The sequence below is a fragment of the Lemur catta genome, chromosome 20, assembly GCF_020740605.2.
Source record: "Lemur catta isolate mLemCat1 chromosome 20, mLemCat1.pri, whole genome shotgun sequence".
In the NCBI taxonomy this organism is placed as follows: domain Eukaryota; kingdom Metazoa; phylum Chordata; class Mammalia; order Primates; family Lemuridae; genus Lemur; species Lemur catta.
Genome location: NC_059147.1, coordinates 7260493 through 7274907, shown reverse-complemented (window position 1 = coordinate 7274907; position 14415 = coordinate 7260493). Strand labels below are relative to the sequence as shown.

General features: G+C 51.1%; 1 protein-coding gene across 11 annotated transcripts; it reads right to left on the bottom strand.

The window, feature by feature from the left end:
* Nucleotides 1-6449: 6449 nt before the first annotated feature.
* Nucleotides 6450-12012, bottom strand: LOC123624972 (S-antigen protein-like). 11 transcript variants are annotated; one of them, XR_006730324.1, is made up of 4 exons: nucleotides 11613-12012; nucleotides 10889-11054; nucleotides 9565-9844; nucleotides 6450-9249 (listed from the first exon to the last, which is right to left on the bottom strand). XR_006730324.1 is itself a non-coding variant. In XM_045533123.1 (3 exons), exon 3 carries the CDS (start codon nucleotides 7112-7114, stop codon nucleotides 6599-6601), a length of 516 nt encoding a protein of 171 aa, XP_045389079.1. In that variant the 5' UTR covers nucleotides 7115-9249; nucleotides 9565-9629; nucleotides 11613-12012; the 3' UTR covers nucleotides 6450-6598. The 11 variants fall into 11 exon arrangements, 8 of the variants coding, with proteins under 8 accessions (XP_045389079.1, XP_045389082.1, XP_045389077.1 ...); XR_006730325.1 differs by lacking the exon at nucleotides 10889-11054; XR_006730326.1 differs by lacking the exons at nucleotides 10889-11054; nucleotides 11613-12012 and having other exon boundaries at nucleotides 9565-9592; nucleotides 9684-10878.
* Nucleotides 12013-14415: the final 2403 nt, after the last annotated feature.

Below are 14415 nucleotides of genomic sequence, written 5' to 3'. Positions count from 1 at the left end.
TAAATTCAGGATATGTTCAATAAAGACAAAACTAAGATTTCTTGTTTCTCTTAAAGTCACCCAAGCCGGCACCCACACACAGCAGTCGGAGCGGGAGCTGGAAGCAGCCGCCCCTCCGAGACAGAACTGTTCTCTGTCGCTCCTGCCAGGCCCTGCCAGGCCCGCTTTGTTCTTCCGGATCCGTTTCCTGGTCGCTGCAGACGCTGAGTCGCTGGTTTCTGTGCTTTCCTGGGCCTTTCTAAAGGGCACAGACAGCACGTCGAGCACCCTCCTTGCCTCTGCCCGTGGGATTCGCGCTCAGGGAGCTCCAGCCCAGTGCGGGACCCAGACGGTGACCAGGAATCTCCAGAGCCCCCCGGGAAGGGCTGCAAGGGTTCTGAGGTGACAGGAAGAAAGTGGTGACCGGCTCCGTGGGCAAGGGGAAGGGAAGGCCTCAAACCAAGGACCTTCCACTGGGCCTTCAAGACTGAGGAGCAAGTCGCCGAGTGGAGGAGGAGGGAAGGGGGGACAGTCCGGCAGAGAGAAAAGCTTGAATGGACAAACAGGCTCAGACTGCCAGGGACAGGAGGACTTCAGTGACATGAGTGTCACTGGGGACATCTGGGGAACTAAGGCGAAGCGGTTCCTGAGGCAAAGCTCCATTTCCCACTTTGAAGTGAGGGGACCACCCAGAGGCCACCGCCGCTTGGGGACCTCCTGTGCCCGTCAGCCGTATGCAGGTTGCACTTGGCCCTTCCTCCCTAAGAGGAAGGGATTGGCTCATGTTCTGGCAAGTGCAGAGGGTATCAAGGTCTCAGGACCTTCCCTCTGCAACCTTGCTCCTCTTTCCACCTTATCAGCTCTATTTTCCATCCACGTTTTCCCCAAGTGATGACAAAGATGGCCACAGAGACCTTCAGGGATACAGCCACGAGTTTAGCAACCTTCTAGAGCGACAGTGTCTCTTCCCCATAAGTTTCCATGAAACTCCTAGGGAAAGAGCCTCATTGGCCCCGATGTGTCACAGCCCCGTTTCTAGACCAATCGCCGTGGCCAGGAACGTGCGGCAGTTTCATTGGCCAGGCCCGGGTCAAGGACTAATTTCTATAGCCAGGGGCGGGGTCAGTTTCCCCCGCTGCAGTGAGTAGTAAGGGCTGGCACCCCAGGAAAAAATTAGGGTGCTGTTGACAAAATGGGCGATGGACGCAAGGCAGGAAAAACAAGCACCGTCTCCTACGTAAGCCCAGGCCAAGCCCCTCACCACCAGATGTGTGGCCAGCGCAGAGGACAACATCCCTCTTGCCAAGATGATAACGGCCTTGACTTTGATGTTCCTCAGTTTCCACACTTCGCGTCAACTCTTCTGCCAGGGCTGCATACTTGTTTGTTTTGTCTGGACAGATTTCTGTGATGCTTCTGCACAGGGAAACAGCTACGTCAATAAGGTCCACTGTTTTGTTAGCTTTATCAAGCAGCAGAGTGTCTGCTCTGGTGAGCTGTTTTGTGTCTTCAGCTATCCCAGAGTAGCTGTTTTCCAGCATGTTCTTTCCTTCTGTGTTAATTTCTTCATCCAAGCCCACTTACAGACAAAACACTGGCGGGCTCTGTGGCAACAGTCTTGCACCTACTAGAATGTGTTCGTGCCGGCCAAGGTGGTCTGCATCTTCTACATTTCTCGGCAATTAGATCTAGCTTATCGAGCAAATGTGTTCAGGGGCAATGTCTGAGTTCATGAAAATAGATCTTCGAAGCTCACAAAATGACCTGTGTTGTGTTACTTCTGCTGTTGGCTATGGCTACTTTGCCTGCACAATACAGACTGAGGAGATGTCAGAAAAACTACTAGAGGGCAGAGATCTCTGTATTTTCCTTCCCTCCGTTCCTCCCTCCTACTTCCCCTCCTCCTCCTTCCTTCCTTCCTTTAGTGAAGAATTATCGAGAAACTACAATACCCCAAGCACTAGAGGTAAAGTAGTATTAAAACTATTCCCCTAATGCTATATATAATTATATATCATATTGTATTAACATGTGTATCTATATTATGTAAATATATAAAATATATAAATATATGTAAGTAAATTATAAACATATATTTGATATATGATACCTATATTTCAGTGATTATCTGATAGACATTGTTCTAAGAACTTTACACATAGGAACTCTTCCAATCTTATATAATGTGATAAATACATTTTATAGATGAGGAAATTGAGATCATGAGCCATCCAATGGCTTTCCTAAGATTGCACCACTAGTTATTGGAGGAGAAAGGACCTTAACCCAGGCTTCAGAATCACTACACTGTACTACTAATGCATTTGTGGAATAACCTCATGAAAAATAATTACAAACTGTGGTTAATATTGTGAAGGAAAGGTTTAAGGATCTCATAAGGAGCTCAGTCTGGTCGGGCGGCTGCAGTGAGGGGCAGCATGTCTGAGGAAGGGATGTGCGAGCTGAAATGTAGGGAGGAGTTGGAATGAAGTTGGTGATGAGAGGGGAGAAGGGAGATTAAAGGTAGGTGGCAGGCAGAGGAACACCTGCCCCAGGACCCAGATGAAGCCTGGTGGGCTCTGTGTCTAGAAGCAAGTCCTGTAGTTTTGGGTTTTTGTTCCTGGCCCCAAGGTGACCATGCCCGAATCTCCAGGACATGTGAATATGCTACCTTGTGTGGCAAAGGGGCTTTGCTGCTGTGATTATTGGTACGACACCATGGGCCTTGGCAGGGGGAGAGTAGGTGAGCGGACCCCATCTGATCACGTGAGTCCCTGAAAGCAGAGACTCTTCCCACCACATGACCGTGGACCGGAAGCTCTGAGCCAGGGGAGGTGTGGCCCAGGCGAGTCTAGTGCTCAGGGAAGTTGTCACAGGAAGCAACCAGGTGATTACCACCCAGACACACACACACACACACACACACACACACACACACACACACACACACACACACACACTCTTTCCATAACTAATGTAGCCACTCCCCCTGTATACCTACCCCTTATATGTTTTTTGTTTCTGATCAATAGAAAGCTAGAGAGGAAGCATCCACAGTGTGTCTTGGCCATTTTTACTGCATAGACAGGTTCACTGGCAGTGAAAACTGCAGCGCAGATATCAGGAGGGCTGTGGAATGTCTAAGACTAGGTCCTTTAATCGTCCTCTGATTCTCAGGGTCACCTCTTGCTCCAGGCCGTCCTTCTGCAGGTTTGGAGGATGTTGGGAATCACCTGATGTCCCGCCAGCTTTTAATTGGCCAAACCAACCTGGAAGCCAGAAAGTGAAAGCACCCGTGGATGCGGTTGACACAGTGGAGCCTCCCCGTGCAGAAAGCAGGGGCTGAAGACCCCAGCGCCACACGTGAGCGCGTGCACGTGCACGAGATGCAGGGCGGGCTGGGGCGGCAGCGTGCTCCGCGCGTCTGCTGTGACGGGAGCGGGCGCGGAGAGTGGTGCGTCCGTGGCCTTCACAGAGGCGCAGCAGGAGAGGGAGAAGGGTGAGGGGTTCCTTCCCAGGATGCGAAGTCTCTTCCTCAGGCGGAGTCTGGTGCTGAGCTAACCCAGACGCAGAGGGGAGCAGGGGCCGATGCAGGCCTTCCCTGCCTTCCGGACTGACCTGGGTTCCCCGGGCTCTCCCTAGGTGTGAGCATCTCCTCGGCGGAGCAGGCTCCCAGGGAAGCAGCTAGAAAGACGCAGAGGGAACGGTGAACCTTGCTGGGCGTGAGGATGTGAAGAGCCCGACCCCAGAGAGGGGCCTTCCCAGCCCGTCAGACCAGAGAGGCCTTCTGTCGCCCAGCATTCGCCCAAGACGGGGAGATGTCACCTGGTGGACAATGGGGCTTTCAGGACCCCTCGTGTACTTCCCAGTGGGCCGGGACCACCTCTGCACCAGCTCAGGGGCCCTGCCGGGCCGGACTACCTCCGATCCACACTGCCGTGATTTCCCATCACATTCGCTTAACAACCCGCATCCCCACTCAGGTCCTTCCGGTTTATGACCTCGTTTTTCACTGTCTACCCTAATTCCAACTTTGCATTCCCTCAAAACACTCCCGTCACCTCCATAAGGTGCCTCACTCCCAGGGACATTATTCTGGCCGTATTAGCCTAGAAAACCAGGCCAAGGAGAATAGGGTGACATATTTGGGGGAAGATGTTGTTCCACTTCCTACTACACTCAGCTTACTCTTCTAGCTAATTTGCTGTGCTCACAGCCCTGGGAAAGACACCCCTTCTTACCTATCTGATGTCACTCACACTCCTGAGCCACAGCCAATTGCATCAGGGGTGTTTGCCTGATCCTGGACGAGCCAAGCAGTCCCCACTCAGATGTTTTGTTACTCAACTACTTGAGCAATTGAGGGAGTTCTGAACTGGGCCAGGTTCTCATGGAGCTCTAGGGAGATGTTCCGAGATCTCCTGCCAGTGAGACCCCCTTACTGTCCTACCTCCAGCCTTCTTAAGCCCCAGTGAGCCCGTAGACTTAATCCAGATTGCAATCCCCGACTTTAGATGGCCTAGTCAGGCACCACTTTCTTTGTCCAAGTTGAGGGTTTGGTGAGTTACAATCATCTGACTGATTCCAACGGGGAGTTTAAATACCAGGGGCAAGGGAGTCTTGGGGTCCACCCTTCAGCCACTTTCTGGCTGGGCCCACCCAGCACAAAGAAGATTTCTTTGTAAAACTCAGTTATAGAAGGCTTTTTTGTGTGTTTTGTATTTTTAAATGGTAGACATTTTCAGCTGAATAGCTTGGGAGAGACCCTGAGAGTCTGTGGGGACAAGGACACCAGACGGCAGGGAAGTTTTCTATCCACCTTGGAGCAGCAGCCTGGTGTGGCCGGAGATCACAGTTGGGCTTTGAAGCCAAACTAAACTCGGTGCAAATCTAAGCTCTGACACTTTCTAGCTGTGACTTCAGGCTAGATGCTTAAACTCATTTATTTATTCAGCAAATATCTGTTGAGCCCCCACTATGGCCTGACTAGGTGCTAAGCCCTGGGGCTACAGAAAAATAAGGCAGACATGCTCTGCCTCTGCCAGGCTTCAACACAGCAGAGAGCAGAGCGCACATACCTGCCTGTTCTGTGAAGACAATAACTATTAGAAGCGCCATCGTGAGATTGGAACACATATATCACGGACCTCCATCATCATGACTCTCTGTTCCTTTTTATCTGAGTGAAACAGCTTCTGAGCAGGCCAGTGCTTTCTAGATCTTGGCTCCCTGGACATGTCTGCATATTTTCTTCAACATCTGAGAAGTACTTATTGACTGTCAACAATCTGTCTGGTGCTGTTCCAGGCACTTGGGACACAGTGAACAAGACAACGATCCCAGGGCTCGTGGAGGCTCTAGATGGATCCAAACAGTGAATCACTGACACAACAAAGAAATAAATTACGCAGTGTCTCAGTCCGTGGGCCCCTCGGTGCAGGCTCCAAAGCAAGGACTTCTGCAGGGGCGTTACCTGGGAGCTCGGCCAGGAAGCACAGGTGAGGAAGGAGGGAGGGAGGGGCCGGGCAAGGAAGAGAGGACGGACAGTGAAAGACGCAGTGATGAGCAGGTACCACTGTGGGTGACCAGGGCGCATTCCGCTGGGGACCGTCTGAGGATGGTGTGGACGTTCCCTGGAGGACAGCACTTACCCCCTGACAGCCATTCCCTGTTGGCTACTGTTGCCCCCGAGTTGGCAACTCCCCCACACTTCCGTGCTGCCAAAGAAAGCCCTTGGGCGGTAAAGAAGAAAGACCCGTGTGGCTGAGGTGGGAGCACACGCTGCAGGGGAGCTCAGGTGGGCTGTGGTGATGGGGCATCCACAGTGTCTGCTCCCCACACGGGTTAGGTGGCAGTGCATGGCCCCAGCCCAGTGTCCAAGCAGGACCACACCAAGGCAGGGCTGTGCCTTCTGAAGCCAGCTTCATGGCCCCATCTCTTTAAGGTGCCACCAGTGGAGGAATTAACCCCCAGGCCTGGGCAGTGGGATGACAGCCACAGTACCCACAGCCAAGGGAGTAGAGAGCCCGAGGTCCTGGGGTGTCCTCAAGGGTCAGGCCTGGACTCCCATAAGCCATGGGCTTCCAGAGGGTCTCAGAATTTGGGGATAAATTTGGCTCTGAGTATGATCATGACAGAGCTCCCCATGGAGTGGGGACAAATCATTCCCCCAGAGTGGCTCAGGGTCTGCAGTCCCCTCGGGGTGAGCCCCTGGCTTCCTGGGTTTCCTCAGACAGGGAGAGACAGAGAAGCCAGATGAGGGGACCCCTGACCTCCCCACCCTGGATTCTAGAAAGTAAGATCCCAAATGGTGTGACTCTCAATGGCAAACCCGCGGCCTGCTGCCCTAGGGGAAATTTGCCGACTTTCAACTTTGTAACCTACACTCATAGTGAAAAAAAAATTAAATGTCACACACAGTACACACGTAAGTACATAAATTTAAATAAAAAGTTTCATGTCATCACACAATGCCTACCGTGACTACCTATGTATTTTTATGTGATTGCTGTTATTATGTCACATGATATTATACTTGGTCTTTTAAAATGCTGGTTAAGACCCACTCAATGAATTTTACAGCCAACTTTCTAGTTACAAATTGGTGTTAACTCTCAATTTAACAACGAGGGTTCAGTGCTGAAATGGAAGCTGTGGAGGAAACTGAGGAAGCCTGCCTGGGCCCCACCCACTCCATTTCTGGGGACCTGCGTAAAAGACAAGGTTCAAGCACAGCTGAGGGCAGCAGCCTTTCCTCAGGCCGGGTCTTGCTCAGGCGTACTGGATCCCGGATCCAGGTCTTGCTCAGGCGTACTGGATCCCGGATCCAGGTCTTGCTCAGGCGTACTGGATCCCGGATCCAGGTCTTGCTCAGGCGTACTGGATCCCGGATCCAAGTCTTACTCAGGTGTACTGGATCCCGGATCCGGGTCTTGCTCAGGAGTACTGGATCCCGGATCCGGGTCTTGCTCAGGCGTACTGGATCCTGGATCCGGGTCTTGCTCAGGCGTACTGGATCCTGGATCCAAGTCTTACTCAGGTGTACTGGATCCCGGATCCGGGTCTTGCTCAGGAGTACTGGATCCCGGATCCGGGTCTTGCTTGGGTGTACTGGGTCCGGATCTTGCTCGGGCATACCGGACCCGGGTCTTACTCAGGTGTACTGAAGCCGGGTCTTATTTAGGTATGCTGGATGGGGAGGAAGGCACAAAGCCTAAGCACAAGGCTCCACATGTTTCCCACTGTGAGCGCCCCAGTGAAGCCAGCACCCCAGAATACTCCCCACCCCCAGCCACTACCCTTCACCACCCCAGGACTAAAATGATCCTGACTTTTAATGCTAGATGTCAGTTTTGCCTGTTTTTGAACATCCTAAGCATCAGATCACACAGGATATACGTTCTGTGTCTGACTCCTTCTGCTCAGTCAGCATAATGGGTGTGAGATCTTCCCTGTCCCCGGGGGTAGCTGAAGTTCGTCCCCTCTCAGGGCCATGTAGTAGACCACTGTGTGGCTCTACCGTAGCTCCCTTCTCATCCTTGGGCCTTCACATCGTCTCCGGTTTGGGGCTGTCGGCACCGCTCGGAACATACGTCCTGATGAGCACACACGCCCACTTCCGCTCGGTGTTTGCCAGGCGTGGAGCTGGTGGGCTGCTGCGTGTGCACAGATCCAGCTTTGGAAAATATTAAGCAGATGTTCTGCAGACCAAAATAAAAATAGTTACAGGTTCGACTTTTTTTATACTCAATACGAAAATCGTTTGTAGAGAGTCCCAGGCGGGGTTAAAAATAAATATTTTTACAGCTGAAATTTTGTAGTCTATTGAAGAGAAGAACGTCAGTGAGAAAACCGGCCCTCTGGTCAGCCAATATCCAGGCCTTTAGGGAAGCCCTGAGGAAGCATCTTACTCATCTGCCCTTTAAAATTAAAACGTGCCATGTGGGGACACCCAGAGGACTGTGAGTGTCTCAAATGCCATCTCTGATCCCCCCAAAGATGTGTCTCAGCTCCAGTTTCCAGAAATCCACACGTCATCCCTACCATTTTCAGGCAGTGGGGAGAAGTTTATTTTTCGGCAGCTAGCTGTAAGCATCAAGATTTGGGGGACGGAGGAATATGGAGCACTTGTAAGGACGGGAATTCTGGAATCAGATACACCAGATACTGAAGCTTGAGTCCTATTGGGGGATCTGGGGCACATCATTTCACCTCTTCAGTTGTGGCTTCTCAGACTGCAAAATGGGCAGAATAGAGATATCTTGTCCCTGAGAGAGGCTGTGGAGAGAATGGTCTAAAATGCATGAACAGGGGTTAGTACCGGGGCTGGCGCTTGATCCTCAGCAAACATGAGCTGCAGTCGGCACCACTGCTGTGGCCACTCTGGCTTGCTGGCTGTCAGGGTGGGGACGCTCCCCGCTGGGCACCGAAGGCTCATCTCCCCCACCCTCTTCTCCCATGAAGCAACTGGAGGCTTCACTCTCCCCACCCCCAGCTCGCCGTGGTAGCGGGAGCGTCCAGGCTACGAGTGCCAGAATCACATCACACTGAGCCCGCTAATCCTTTTGCCTTAAGATGTGGTTTGCTGTGGGTGGGGAAGGCAAGGGGTGGGAGGTTGGCAAGTTGCAAACACAGGGCAGCAAAGCTGAGCTGCCTGAAGCCTGCAGCCAGGAGCAAACAGGAAACAAATGAGTTCAATCCCAGAACGTAAACCAGCATTGACAGAGATGCATGGAAGAGCCACGCGAAGAAAGCGGACCGCAATTTCTCATCTGGTTAGCGCAGGGCTCAGTGCCCTGGGCACAGGCTGTGACAAGACAATGTGCCACAGCATGTGCAGACCCTGGGGAGGGGGACTTGCCCTCAGGTGTATCTCGTCTGTGTGCTGTGCTGCCCGAGAGACCTGCATTAGGGCTCAAGTCAGGGATGCAGAATTTGAGAACTTGGAGATCATTTCATCCAGAGACTTTCATGCTAGGGTTCTGTGAGTGTGCGCTGCGGGGTGCTGCAGGGATAGCGAAATACCGAATAATAGGTTCCCTCCCAGCTTCAAACAGAGCCCTCACCTGTTTAGCATTGGGTTGAACCATATGAAATCGCCATTTTCATTGATCAGACACAGCTCATTATTAGCAATTTCATTTGGTTCAGTGGGGTGCAGGCTGGGTGAGATGCTGCCCAAGCCACCAACCCAGGGAGAAGGGCGGGGCAGTGGGGTGGGATCACTTTTCCATCGCTGGCTCCAGAACAGGGCCTGGCGTTTACTGAGAGCTGGAATATAAAACCAATGAAGCAGCGTAAATTCCTTCATGTGTTCTTTCCTTACGCACTCATCTATTCAGGAACACACATTTGTTGGTACTAGTACACATCAGGTACTGGTCTAGTGCTGGGTTACAGCAATTAAGCAGGACTTTATTTAAATTCAGTTGAATTACTTTAACACCAGACAGACATAGGCTTCCCCCAAGGCCATTTATAGTCCAGTGAGTGAAACAGACATTAAAGAGACAGTGGCCTGAGTATTTATCACAACTGTGGTACATGGTACAAAGGAGACCATGCACATGATCCCTGAGTACTTACTTACTAGGTGCCAGTGCAAGGCCAGCCACTGTGGAGGTTACAGAAGTAACAGGATGTCAGCCCACCTGTCAAGGGAAGAGGGAGGACTAGACAGTATTCTGCTCACAAAGGTTTGGTACCTCTCCTTGGAAGGATTGTCCTTTCTCATCTCCTGAGCTCAGGCGTGGCCATGTGACTTGTGAGCGTGAGTGATTGGTTACTTCCAGGTGGAGGATTCAAGAGTCAGTACGTTGTGTTCTCTTTTTGTTCTGCACGTGCTGCTGTTTCATTCATCAGGGTCCTGGAACAAAGGCCATGGGGAACAGAGTCCCAAGCCCCTCACGATGGTTATGAAACATGAGCAAGAATAAACATTTGTAGTTATAACCCCCTAAAAATTTCAAGTTGTTTGTTTCAGACTGTTTTGGCATAAACTTGCCTAACACAGAAATCATGCATGTGTATCCTGTAATCTAATATAAAAGCACGTTACAGATTTCTACATCCCTCCCCAGTGCCAAGTACAGTGGCTTCCACATGCGGAGTACTTAGGAAAGATAGCACGTGAACAATTCAGCACAGGATGTGGTAATCACTGTAAAAGAAGGGCAAGCCTGGTGCCCTGAAAGGTCACAGAAAGGAGAGCTCACTTGGAGCTCAACAATGAGGGCACCATGAGCACAGGTCAACCCACCCTAAATGCTCAGTAAATGAAAACTGCCATTATGATCACTGTCATAATTCTGGTCTAAGTTGTGTCTGGGGAATGGCTTGCAGGCAGGTTGGACCAGAGCACATCACATTGCCCAAGGCCTTTCTTTAGACTCCAGGTAGCGTGGACTCCAGCAGCTGTGACCTCATATTCATAGAGCCTCATGACCAGAGGAGACAATATGTCCTTTTCTCTGCTCTAATTTTTAAAATCCCAGGGAAGACTTTCTATTGGCCCAGCTGGAGTCACATGTCTTCCCTTGAACCAATCACTGCAGTCTCTGGGTGGGATCCAGCAGAAAGGAAGAACAGAGGTCAGAGGAATTGTGAGTCAGGCAGCCTCCCCATGTTACAAGTTTTATGCAATCATTTACCGAGTCCTCACTGTATGGAAGACACTGTGCCTGGCACTGCGGAAGGATCCAGAGAACAGGCAAGCAGATAGGGCACTGAGGGTTGAGGAGGTGGAGCAAGGAAAAGGCATAGCCAGGTGGTGTCTAGCCCCACTGCACGGACGTGCCTCTGTGATGCCTGCCCCAGGACGTCCTTCCTCCCAGAAAGTTCTGGTCCCCTCCCAGCCGCTGGCTGCCCTCCCCTCCTAACCCCAGAGGAGTTAAAAGGCAACGCAGCTCACTCCTGCGCCTGAGCGCCAAGTTGGATGAGAATGAATGGGGCTCTGTGAGGCGCCTTGTACTCTCTCCACTCCGCGCTGCCCCCTGCACTGTGTTCTTGTGTTTTCTGCCTCCTGCTCTGTGTTTATGGCGCTGGGCAGCTGCTGCTTTCGCGCCTCTTGCCGGTGCCTCGGGGAGACAGAGATGAAGCCACTTAGCTCTAGGAAATGGCCTGATTCTCTCCGCAGTCAGAGGCTTTGTGCTACAGGCACGGCAGCCAGAGTGAACGGGGTCCAACCAGAGCTCGGTCACTCTCCAGGTGGGTCACCTGGGACGCTGGAGCAGCTGGCAGCGCACTGAGCAGTGAGCAGTGTACAATATGCCTGCCATGACCTAAACAAATCAGTTATTTTTCCTTCCTACAAGATGTCCAGCTTTAGTGGCTCAATCTTAAAAGCTCCAGGAACTCTGTCCAGGAACTCTGAGACTCTGGGCCTTCCCTTCTTATCGCACGCCGGCCGCTGTAGTGCCAGGAGTAGCACCTGCCACCAGGTGACCTGCTGAAGACAGGGCTGGGGCACGAGTCTTGCCTGCCTCTTTTATCAGGAGAGCAAAACCTTTCCCAGAAACTTCCAGCAGCCTTAGGTCTCACCCCCGGATCAAGAGAAACTGGGAAAACAGGTATTTCACTTCTCCTGTCTTCATAGCGGAAGACAACAAATGGGAAAAGCGTTGGGAACCACCCACCTGTAGGCCAGCCGGCTACCTGCGTGCGCTGCAGGAAACGAGCTCCGTCACCCCGCGCAGGATGTGCCAGGGCTCCCACAACAAACTGCCACAAACCCAGGAACTTGACAAACAGAAATGTATTGCCTCACCGTTCCAGAGGCTCAAAGTCCAAGGTTGATGCTGGCAGAGCTGATTCCTTCTGAGGGCTGAGAGGGAGAGTCTGTTCCAGGCCTCACCTCTGGCTTCTGGGGTTTGCTGGCCATCTGCAGCATCCCTTGGCTTGTGGAAGCACCACCTTCATCGTCACATGGTGTTTTCCCTGTGTGATGTCTGTCTCCAAATTTCCCCTCTTTGTAGGGACTCTGGTCGTATTGGATTAGAGCCCACTCTCATGACCCTATTTTAACTTGATCACCTCTGTACACACCCTGCTTCCAAATAAGGTCACATTCCAGGATACTGAGAGCTAGAACCTCAACACAGGAATTTGAAGGGGACGCAATTCAACCCTGTAACACTCCAGTGTCTTCATCCATCAGATGAGATCACGTGAGAGGCAGCTCCACACCCCTGGGGCTCAGGCCAAACTCAGGGCCCATAAAAGGAAGATGCGTTAGTATTCAGCCCCTCGAGTTTGCTGGGGTCCCTGAGATTATGATTCCACCAGATTTCCTGCCCAAAGCCAGTGGGACCAACGTGACTCAACAACGCACTAGCTGGGCCTCATGCTCCCCTCCCACCTCCAGTCAGGACAGCTTGTCACCTGCCAGTGGGACTTTTGTCTACAATCCAGGGTGGCCCCACATTCTTGGCAGTCCCGCAGGGCTCGCATGTCCAGGGAAGCAACCTTTAGCAGTTCCAGGGAAAGGCGGAGGCGCGGGGTCCCCAGCCCTGGATTGACAGTCCTCCCCTCTGCACAGTGTGGAGTCACCTCCTCGGCTGGGGGTCACCTCTGATTCCCGCAACAGCCCGCCGTGCTGAGATCCCGGGTCCCCAGCGGCTGTTCTGTCTCTTGTACTTTCATGTTTTGAGTAAATTACAAGGCTCTTATCAGTGGTGGGGGCTTTATTGTTCTGCCAGGACATCTCCCTTTGTCAAAAAAACAATAACTTGTTGTAAGTAGTACTTTTTTAGGTTTACCAAGGAGACAGACTAATTGTATCTTTTAATCTGGGTCAAACTGCTCTTGCTTATTACAAATTGGCTCTGAATCCTAAAAAGAGAGGGGGGGGGAATGCGAGGAACATTTGCAAATAATTTACAGGCAGAATTACCTTCAGACAAACATTATGTCATGTTGGGGAGAAATGCTTACCCGGTCCTCAGCCCAGCTATGCTCTGGGTGACCCAGAGGGCAGCGGAGGGACAGGGGATGTTCCCCGCTACGGATTCGGGCTGTTCACACCGATCTTGAGCCAGGGGAGCCACCCCTCCAGCTGGGCACAGAACCAGGTGTAGCTGGCTGGGTAGTGGCCCCTGAAGGCGTCAAGTCCTAATTCCTGGAGTCTGTAAATATCACCTTCATTGGAAAAAGGGTATTTGTAGATCTGATCGAATTAAAGATCTTATCCTGGAGTATTTGGGTGAGGCTTAAAGGCAATCACAAGTGTCTCATAAGAGAAAGGTAGAGGAAGACTTCACAGGCAAAAGAGAAGAAGGCAGAGATTGGGGTGATGTGGCCACAAGCCAAGGTGTGGAGGCAACAAGCGGATTCTCCCCAGAGCCTCTGGAAGGACTATAGCCCCGCTGATACCTTGATTTGGGTCCAGTCAAACTGATTTGGGGCTTCTGGCCTCCAGAACTCTAAGAGAATAAATTTCAGTTGTTGTAAGGAGCCAAATATGTGGAAATTTGTTATAGTAGCCTTGAGAAACTAATGCACCAGGGGACTCCTGTTGGTGGCTTCACTGTACCCAAAGAGGACCTTCTAAGGCTGCAGAAGCCCCCAAGTGACATGGAAAGTATCATAGAAAGAATGGCCTTTGGGGTGGTGTTGCCCCAGCTCTAGTTCCTGTGTCACCACTTCCCAGCTGTGTGACCCTGGACAAATGGCCTAACCTCTCTGAACCTCAGTTTCTTCATCAGAAAAGTAAGGATAACCACACCTCCTCACAATGTTGCCAGAGGGTTGAATAAGAGAGTACACAAAAACCAGAGCCTGGCCTGTCACCACCTGATGATCAGTGGAGGTCACCTTTTTATTTTTTTTAATTTTTATTATTATACCTCTGTTCACTTTTCAGGAACTATTCTCAGAGTGTTCTGGAAGTTTCCTGAGGCACTATAAACTGTACTCGTGTCCTCTGTAAACCCGATAATTTTCCATGCAGTGTCATTTGTAAATTTCATGGGTTCAGATCACTGAGGGTTAATTTCTTCTAAGCTCAAAGCAGTTTGCAGAAAGGGTCCATGACAATGTAAAACAAACTGGAGCACCTTGACACCTATAACAATGGAGGCAGGAGGGATAGTTATTTCACCCAATTCACTAAAAAAAGAGCTGTTTTGATAAAGGCAATAGAAGCATTAGCCACATCCAAGGACCTCTGATAATTCCCCTTGGGTTGAGGCAAGGCTGGCATTTACTATACCCATGGTGTGTTTTCAAGAGTACTCCTGGATCGCCCACCTTCTAAATACCTTCACTATCAGAACCATAAATTCCACCATTAGAGATTTATTCCTTTGGTGAGTTCAAGCATGTACCTATTAGGAGTCAAATGTCACTAAGAAGCCAATTCCGGTTATGAAGAACTTAGTGTAATTTGCAATTTAAAACCTTACAGTGGCTTCCTGATACTACAGGAAAAACTGCAACATC

Coding starts and splice junctions, on each gene's coding strand:
- LOC123624972 (XM_045533123.1), bottom strand. CDS start 7,114: ATGCCCGAGCAAGATCCGGACCCAGTACACCCAAGCAAGACCCGGATC.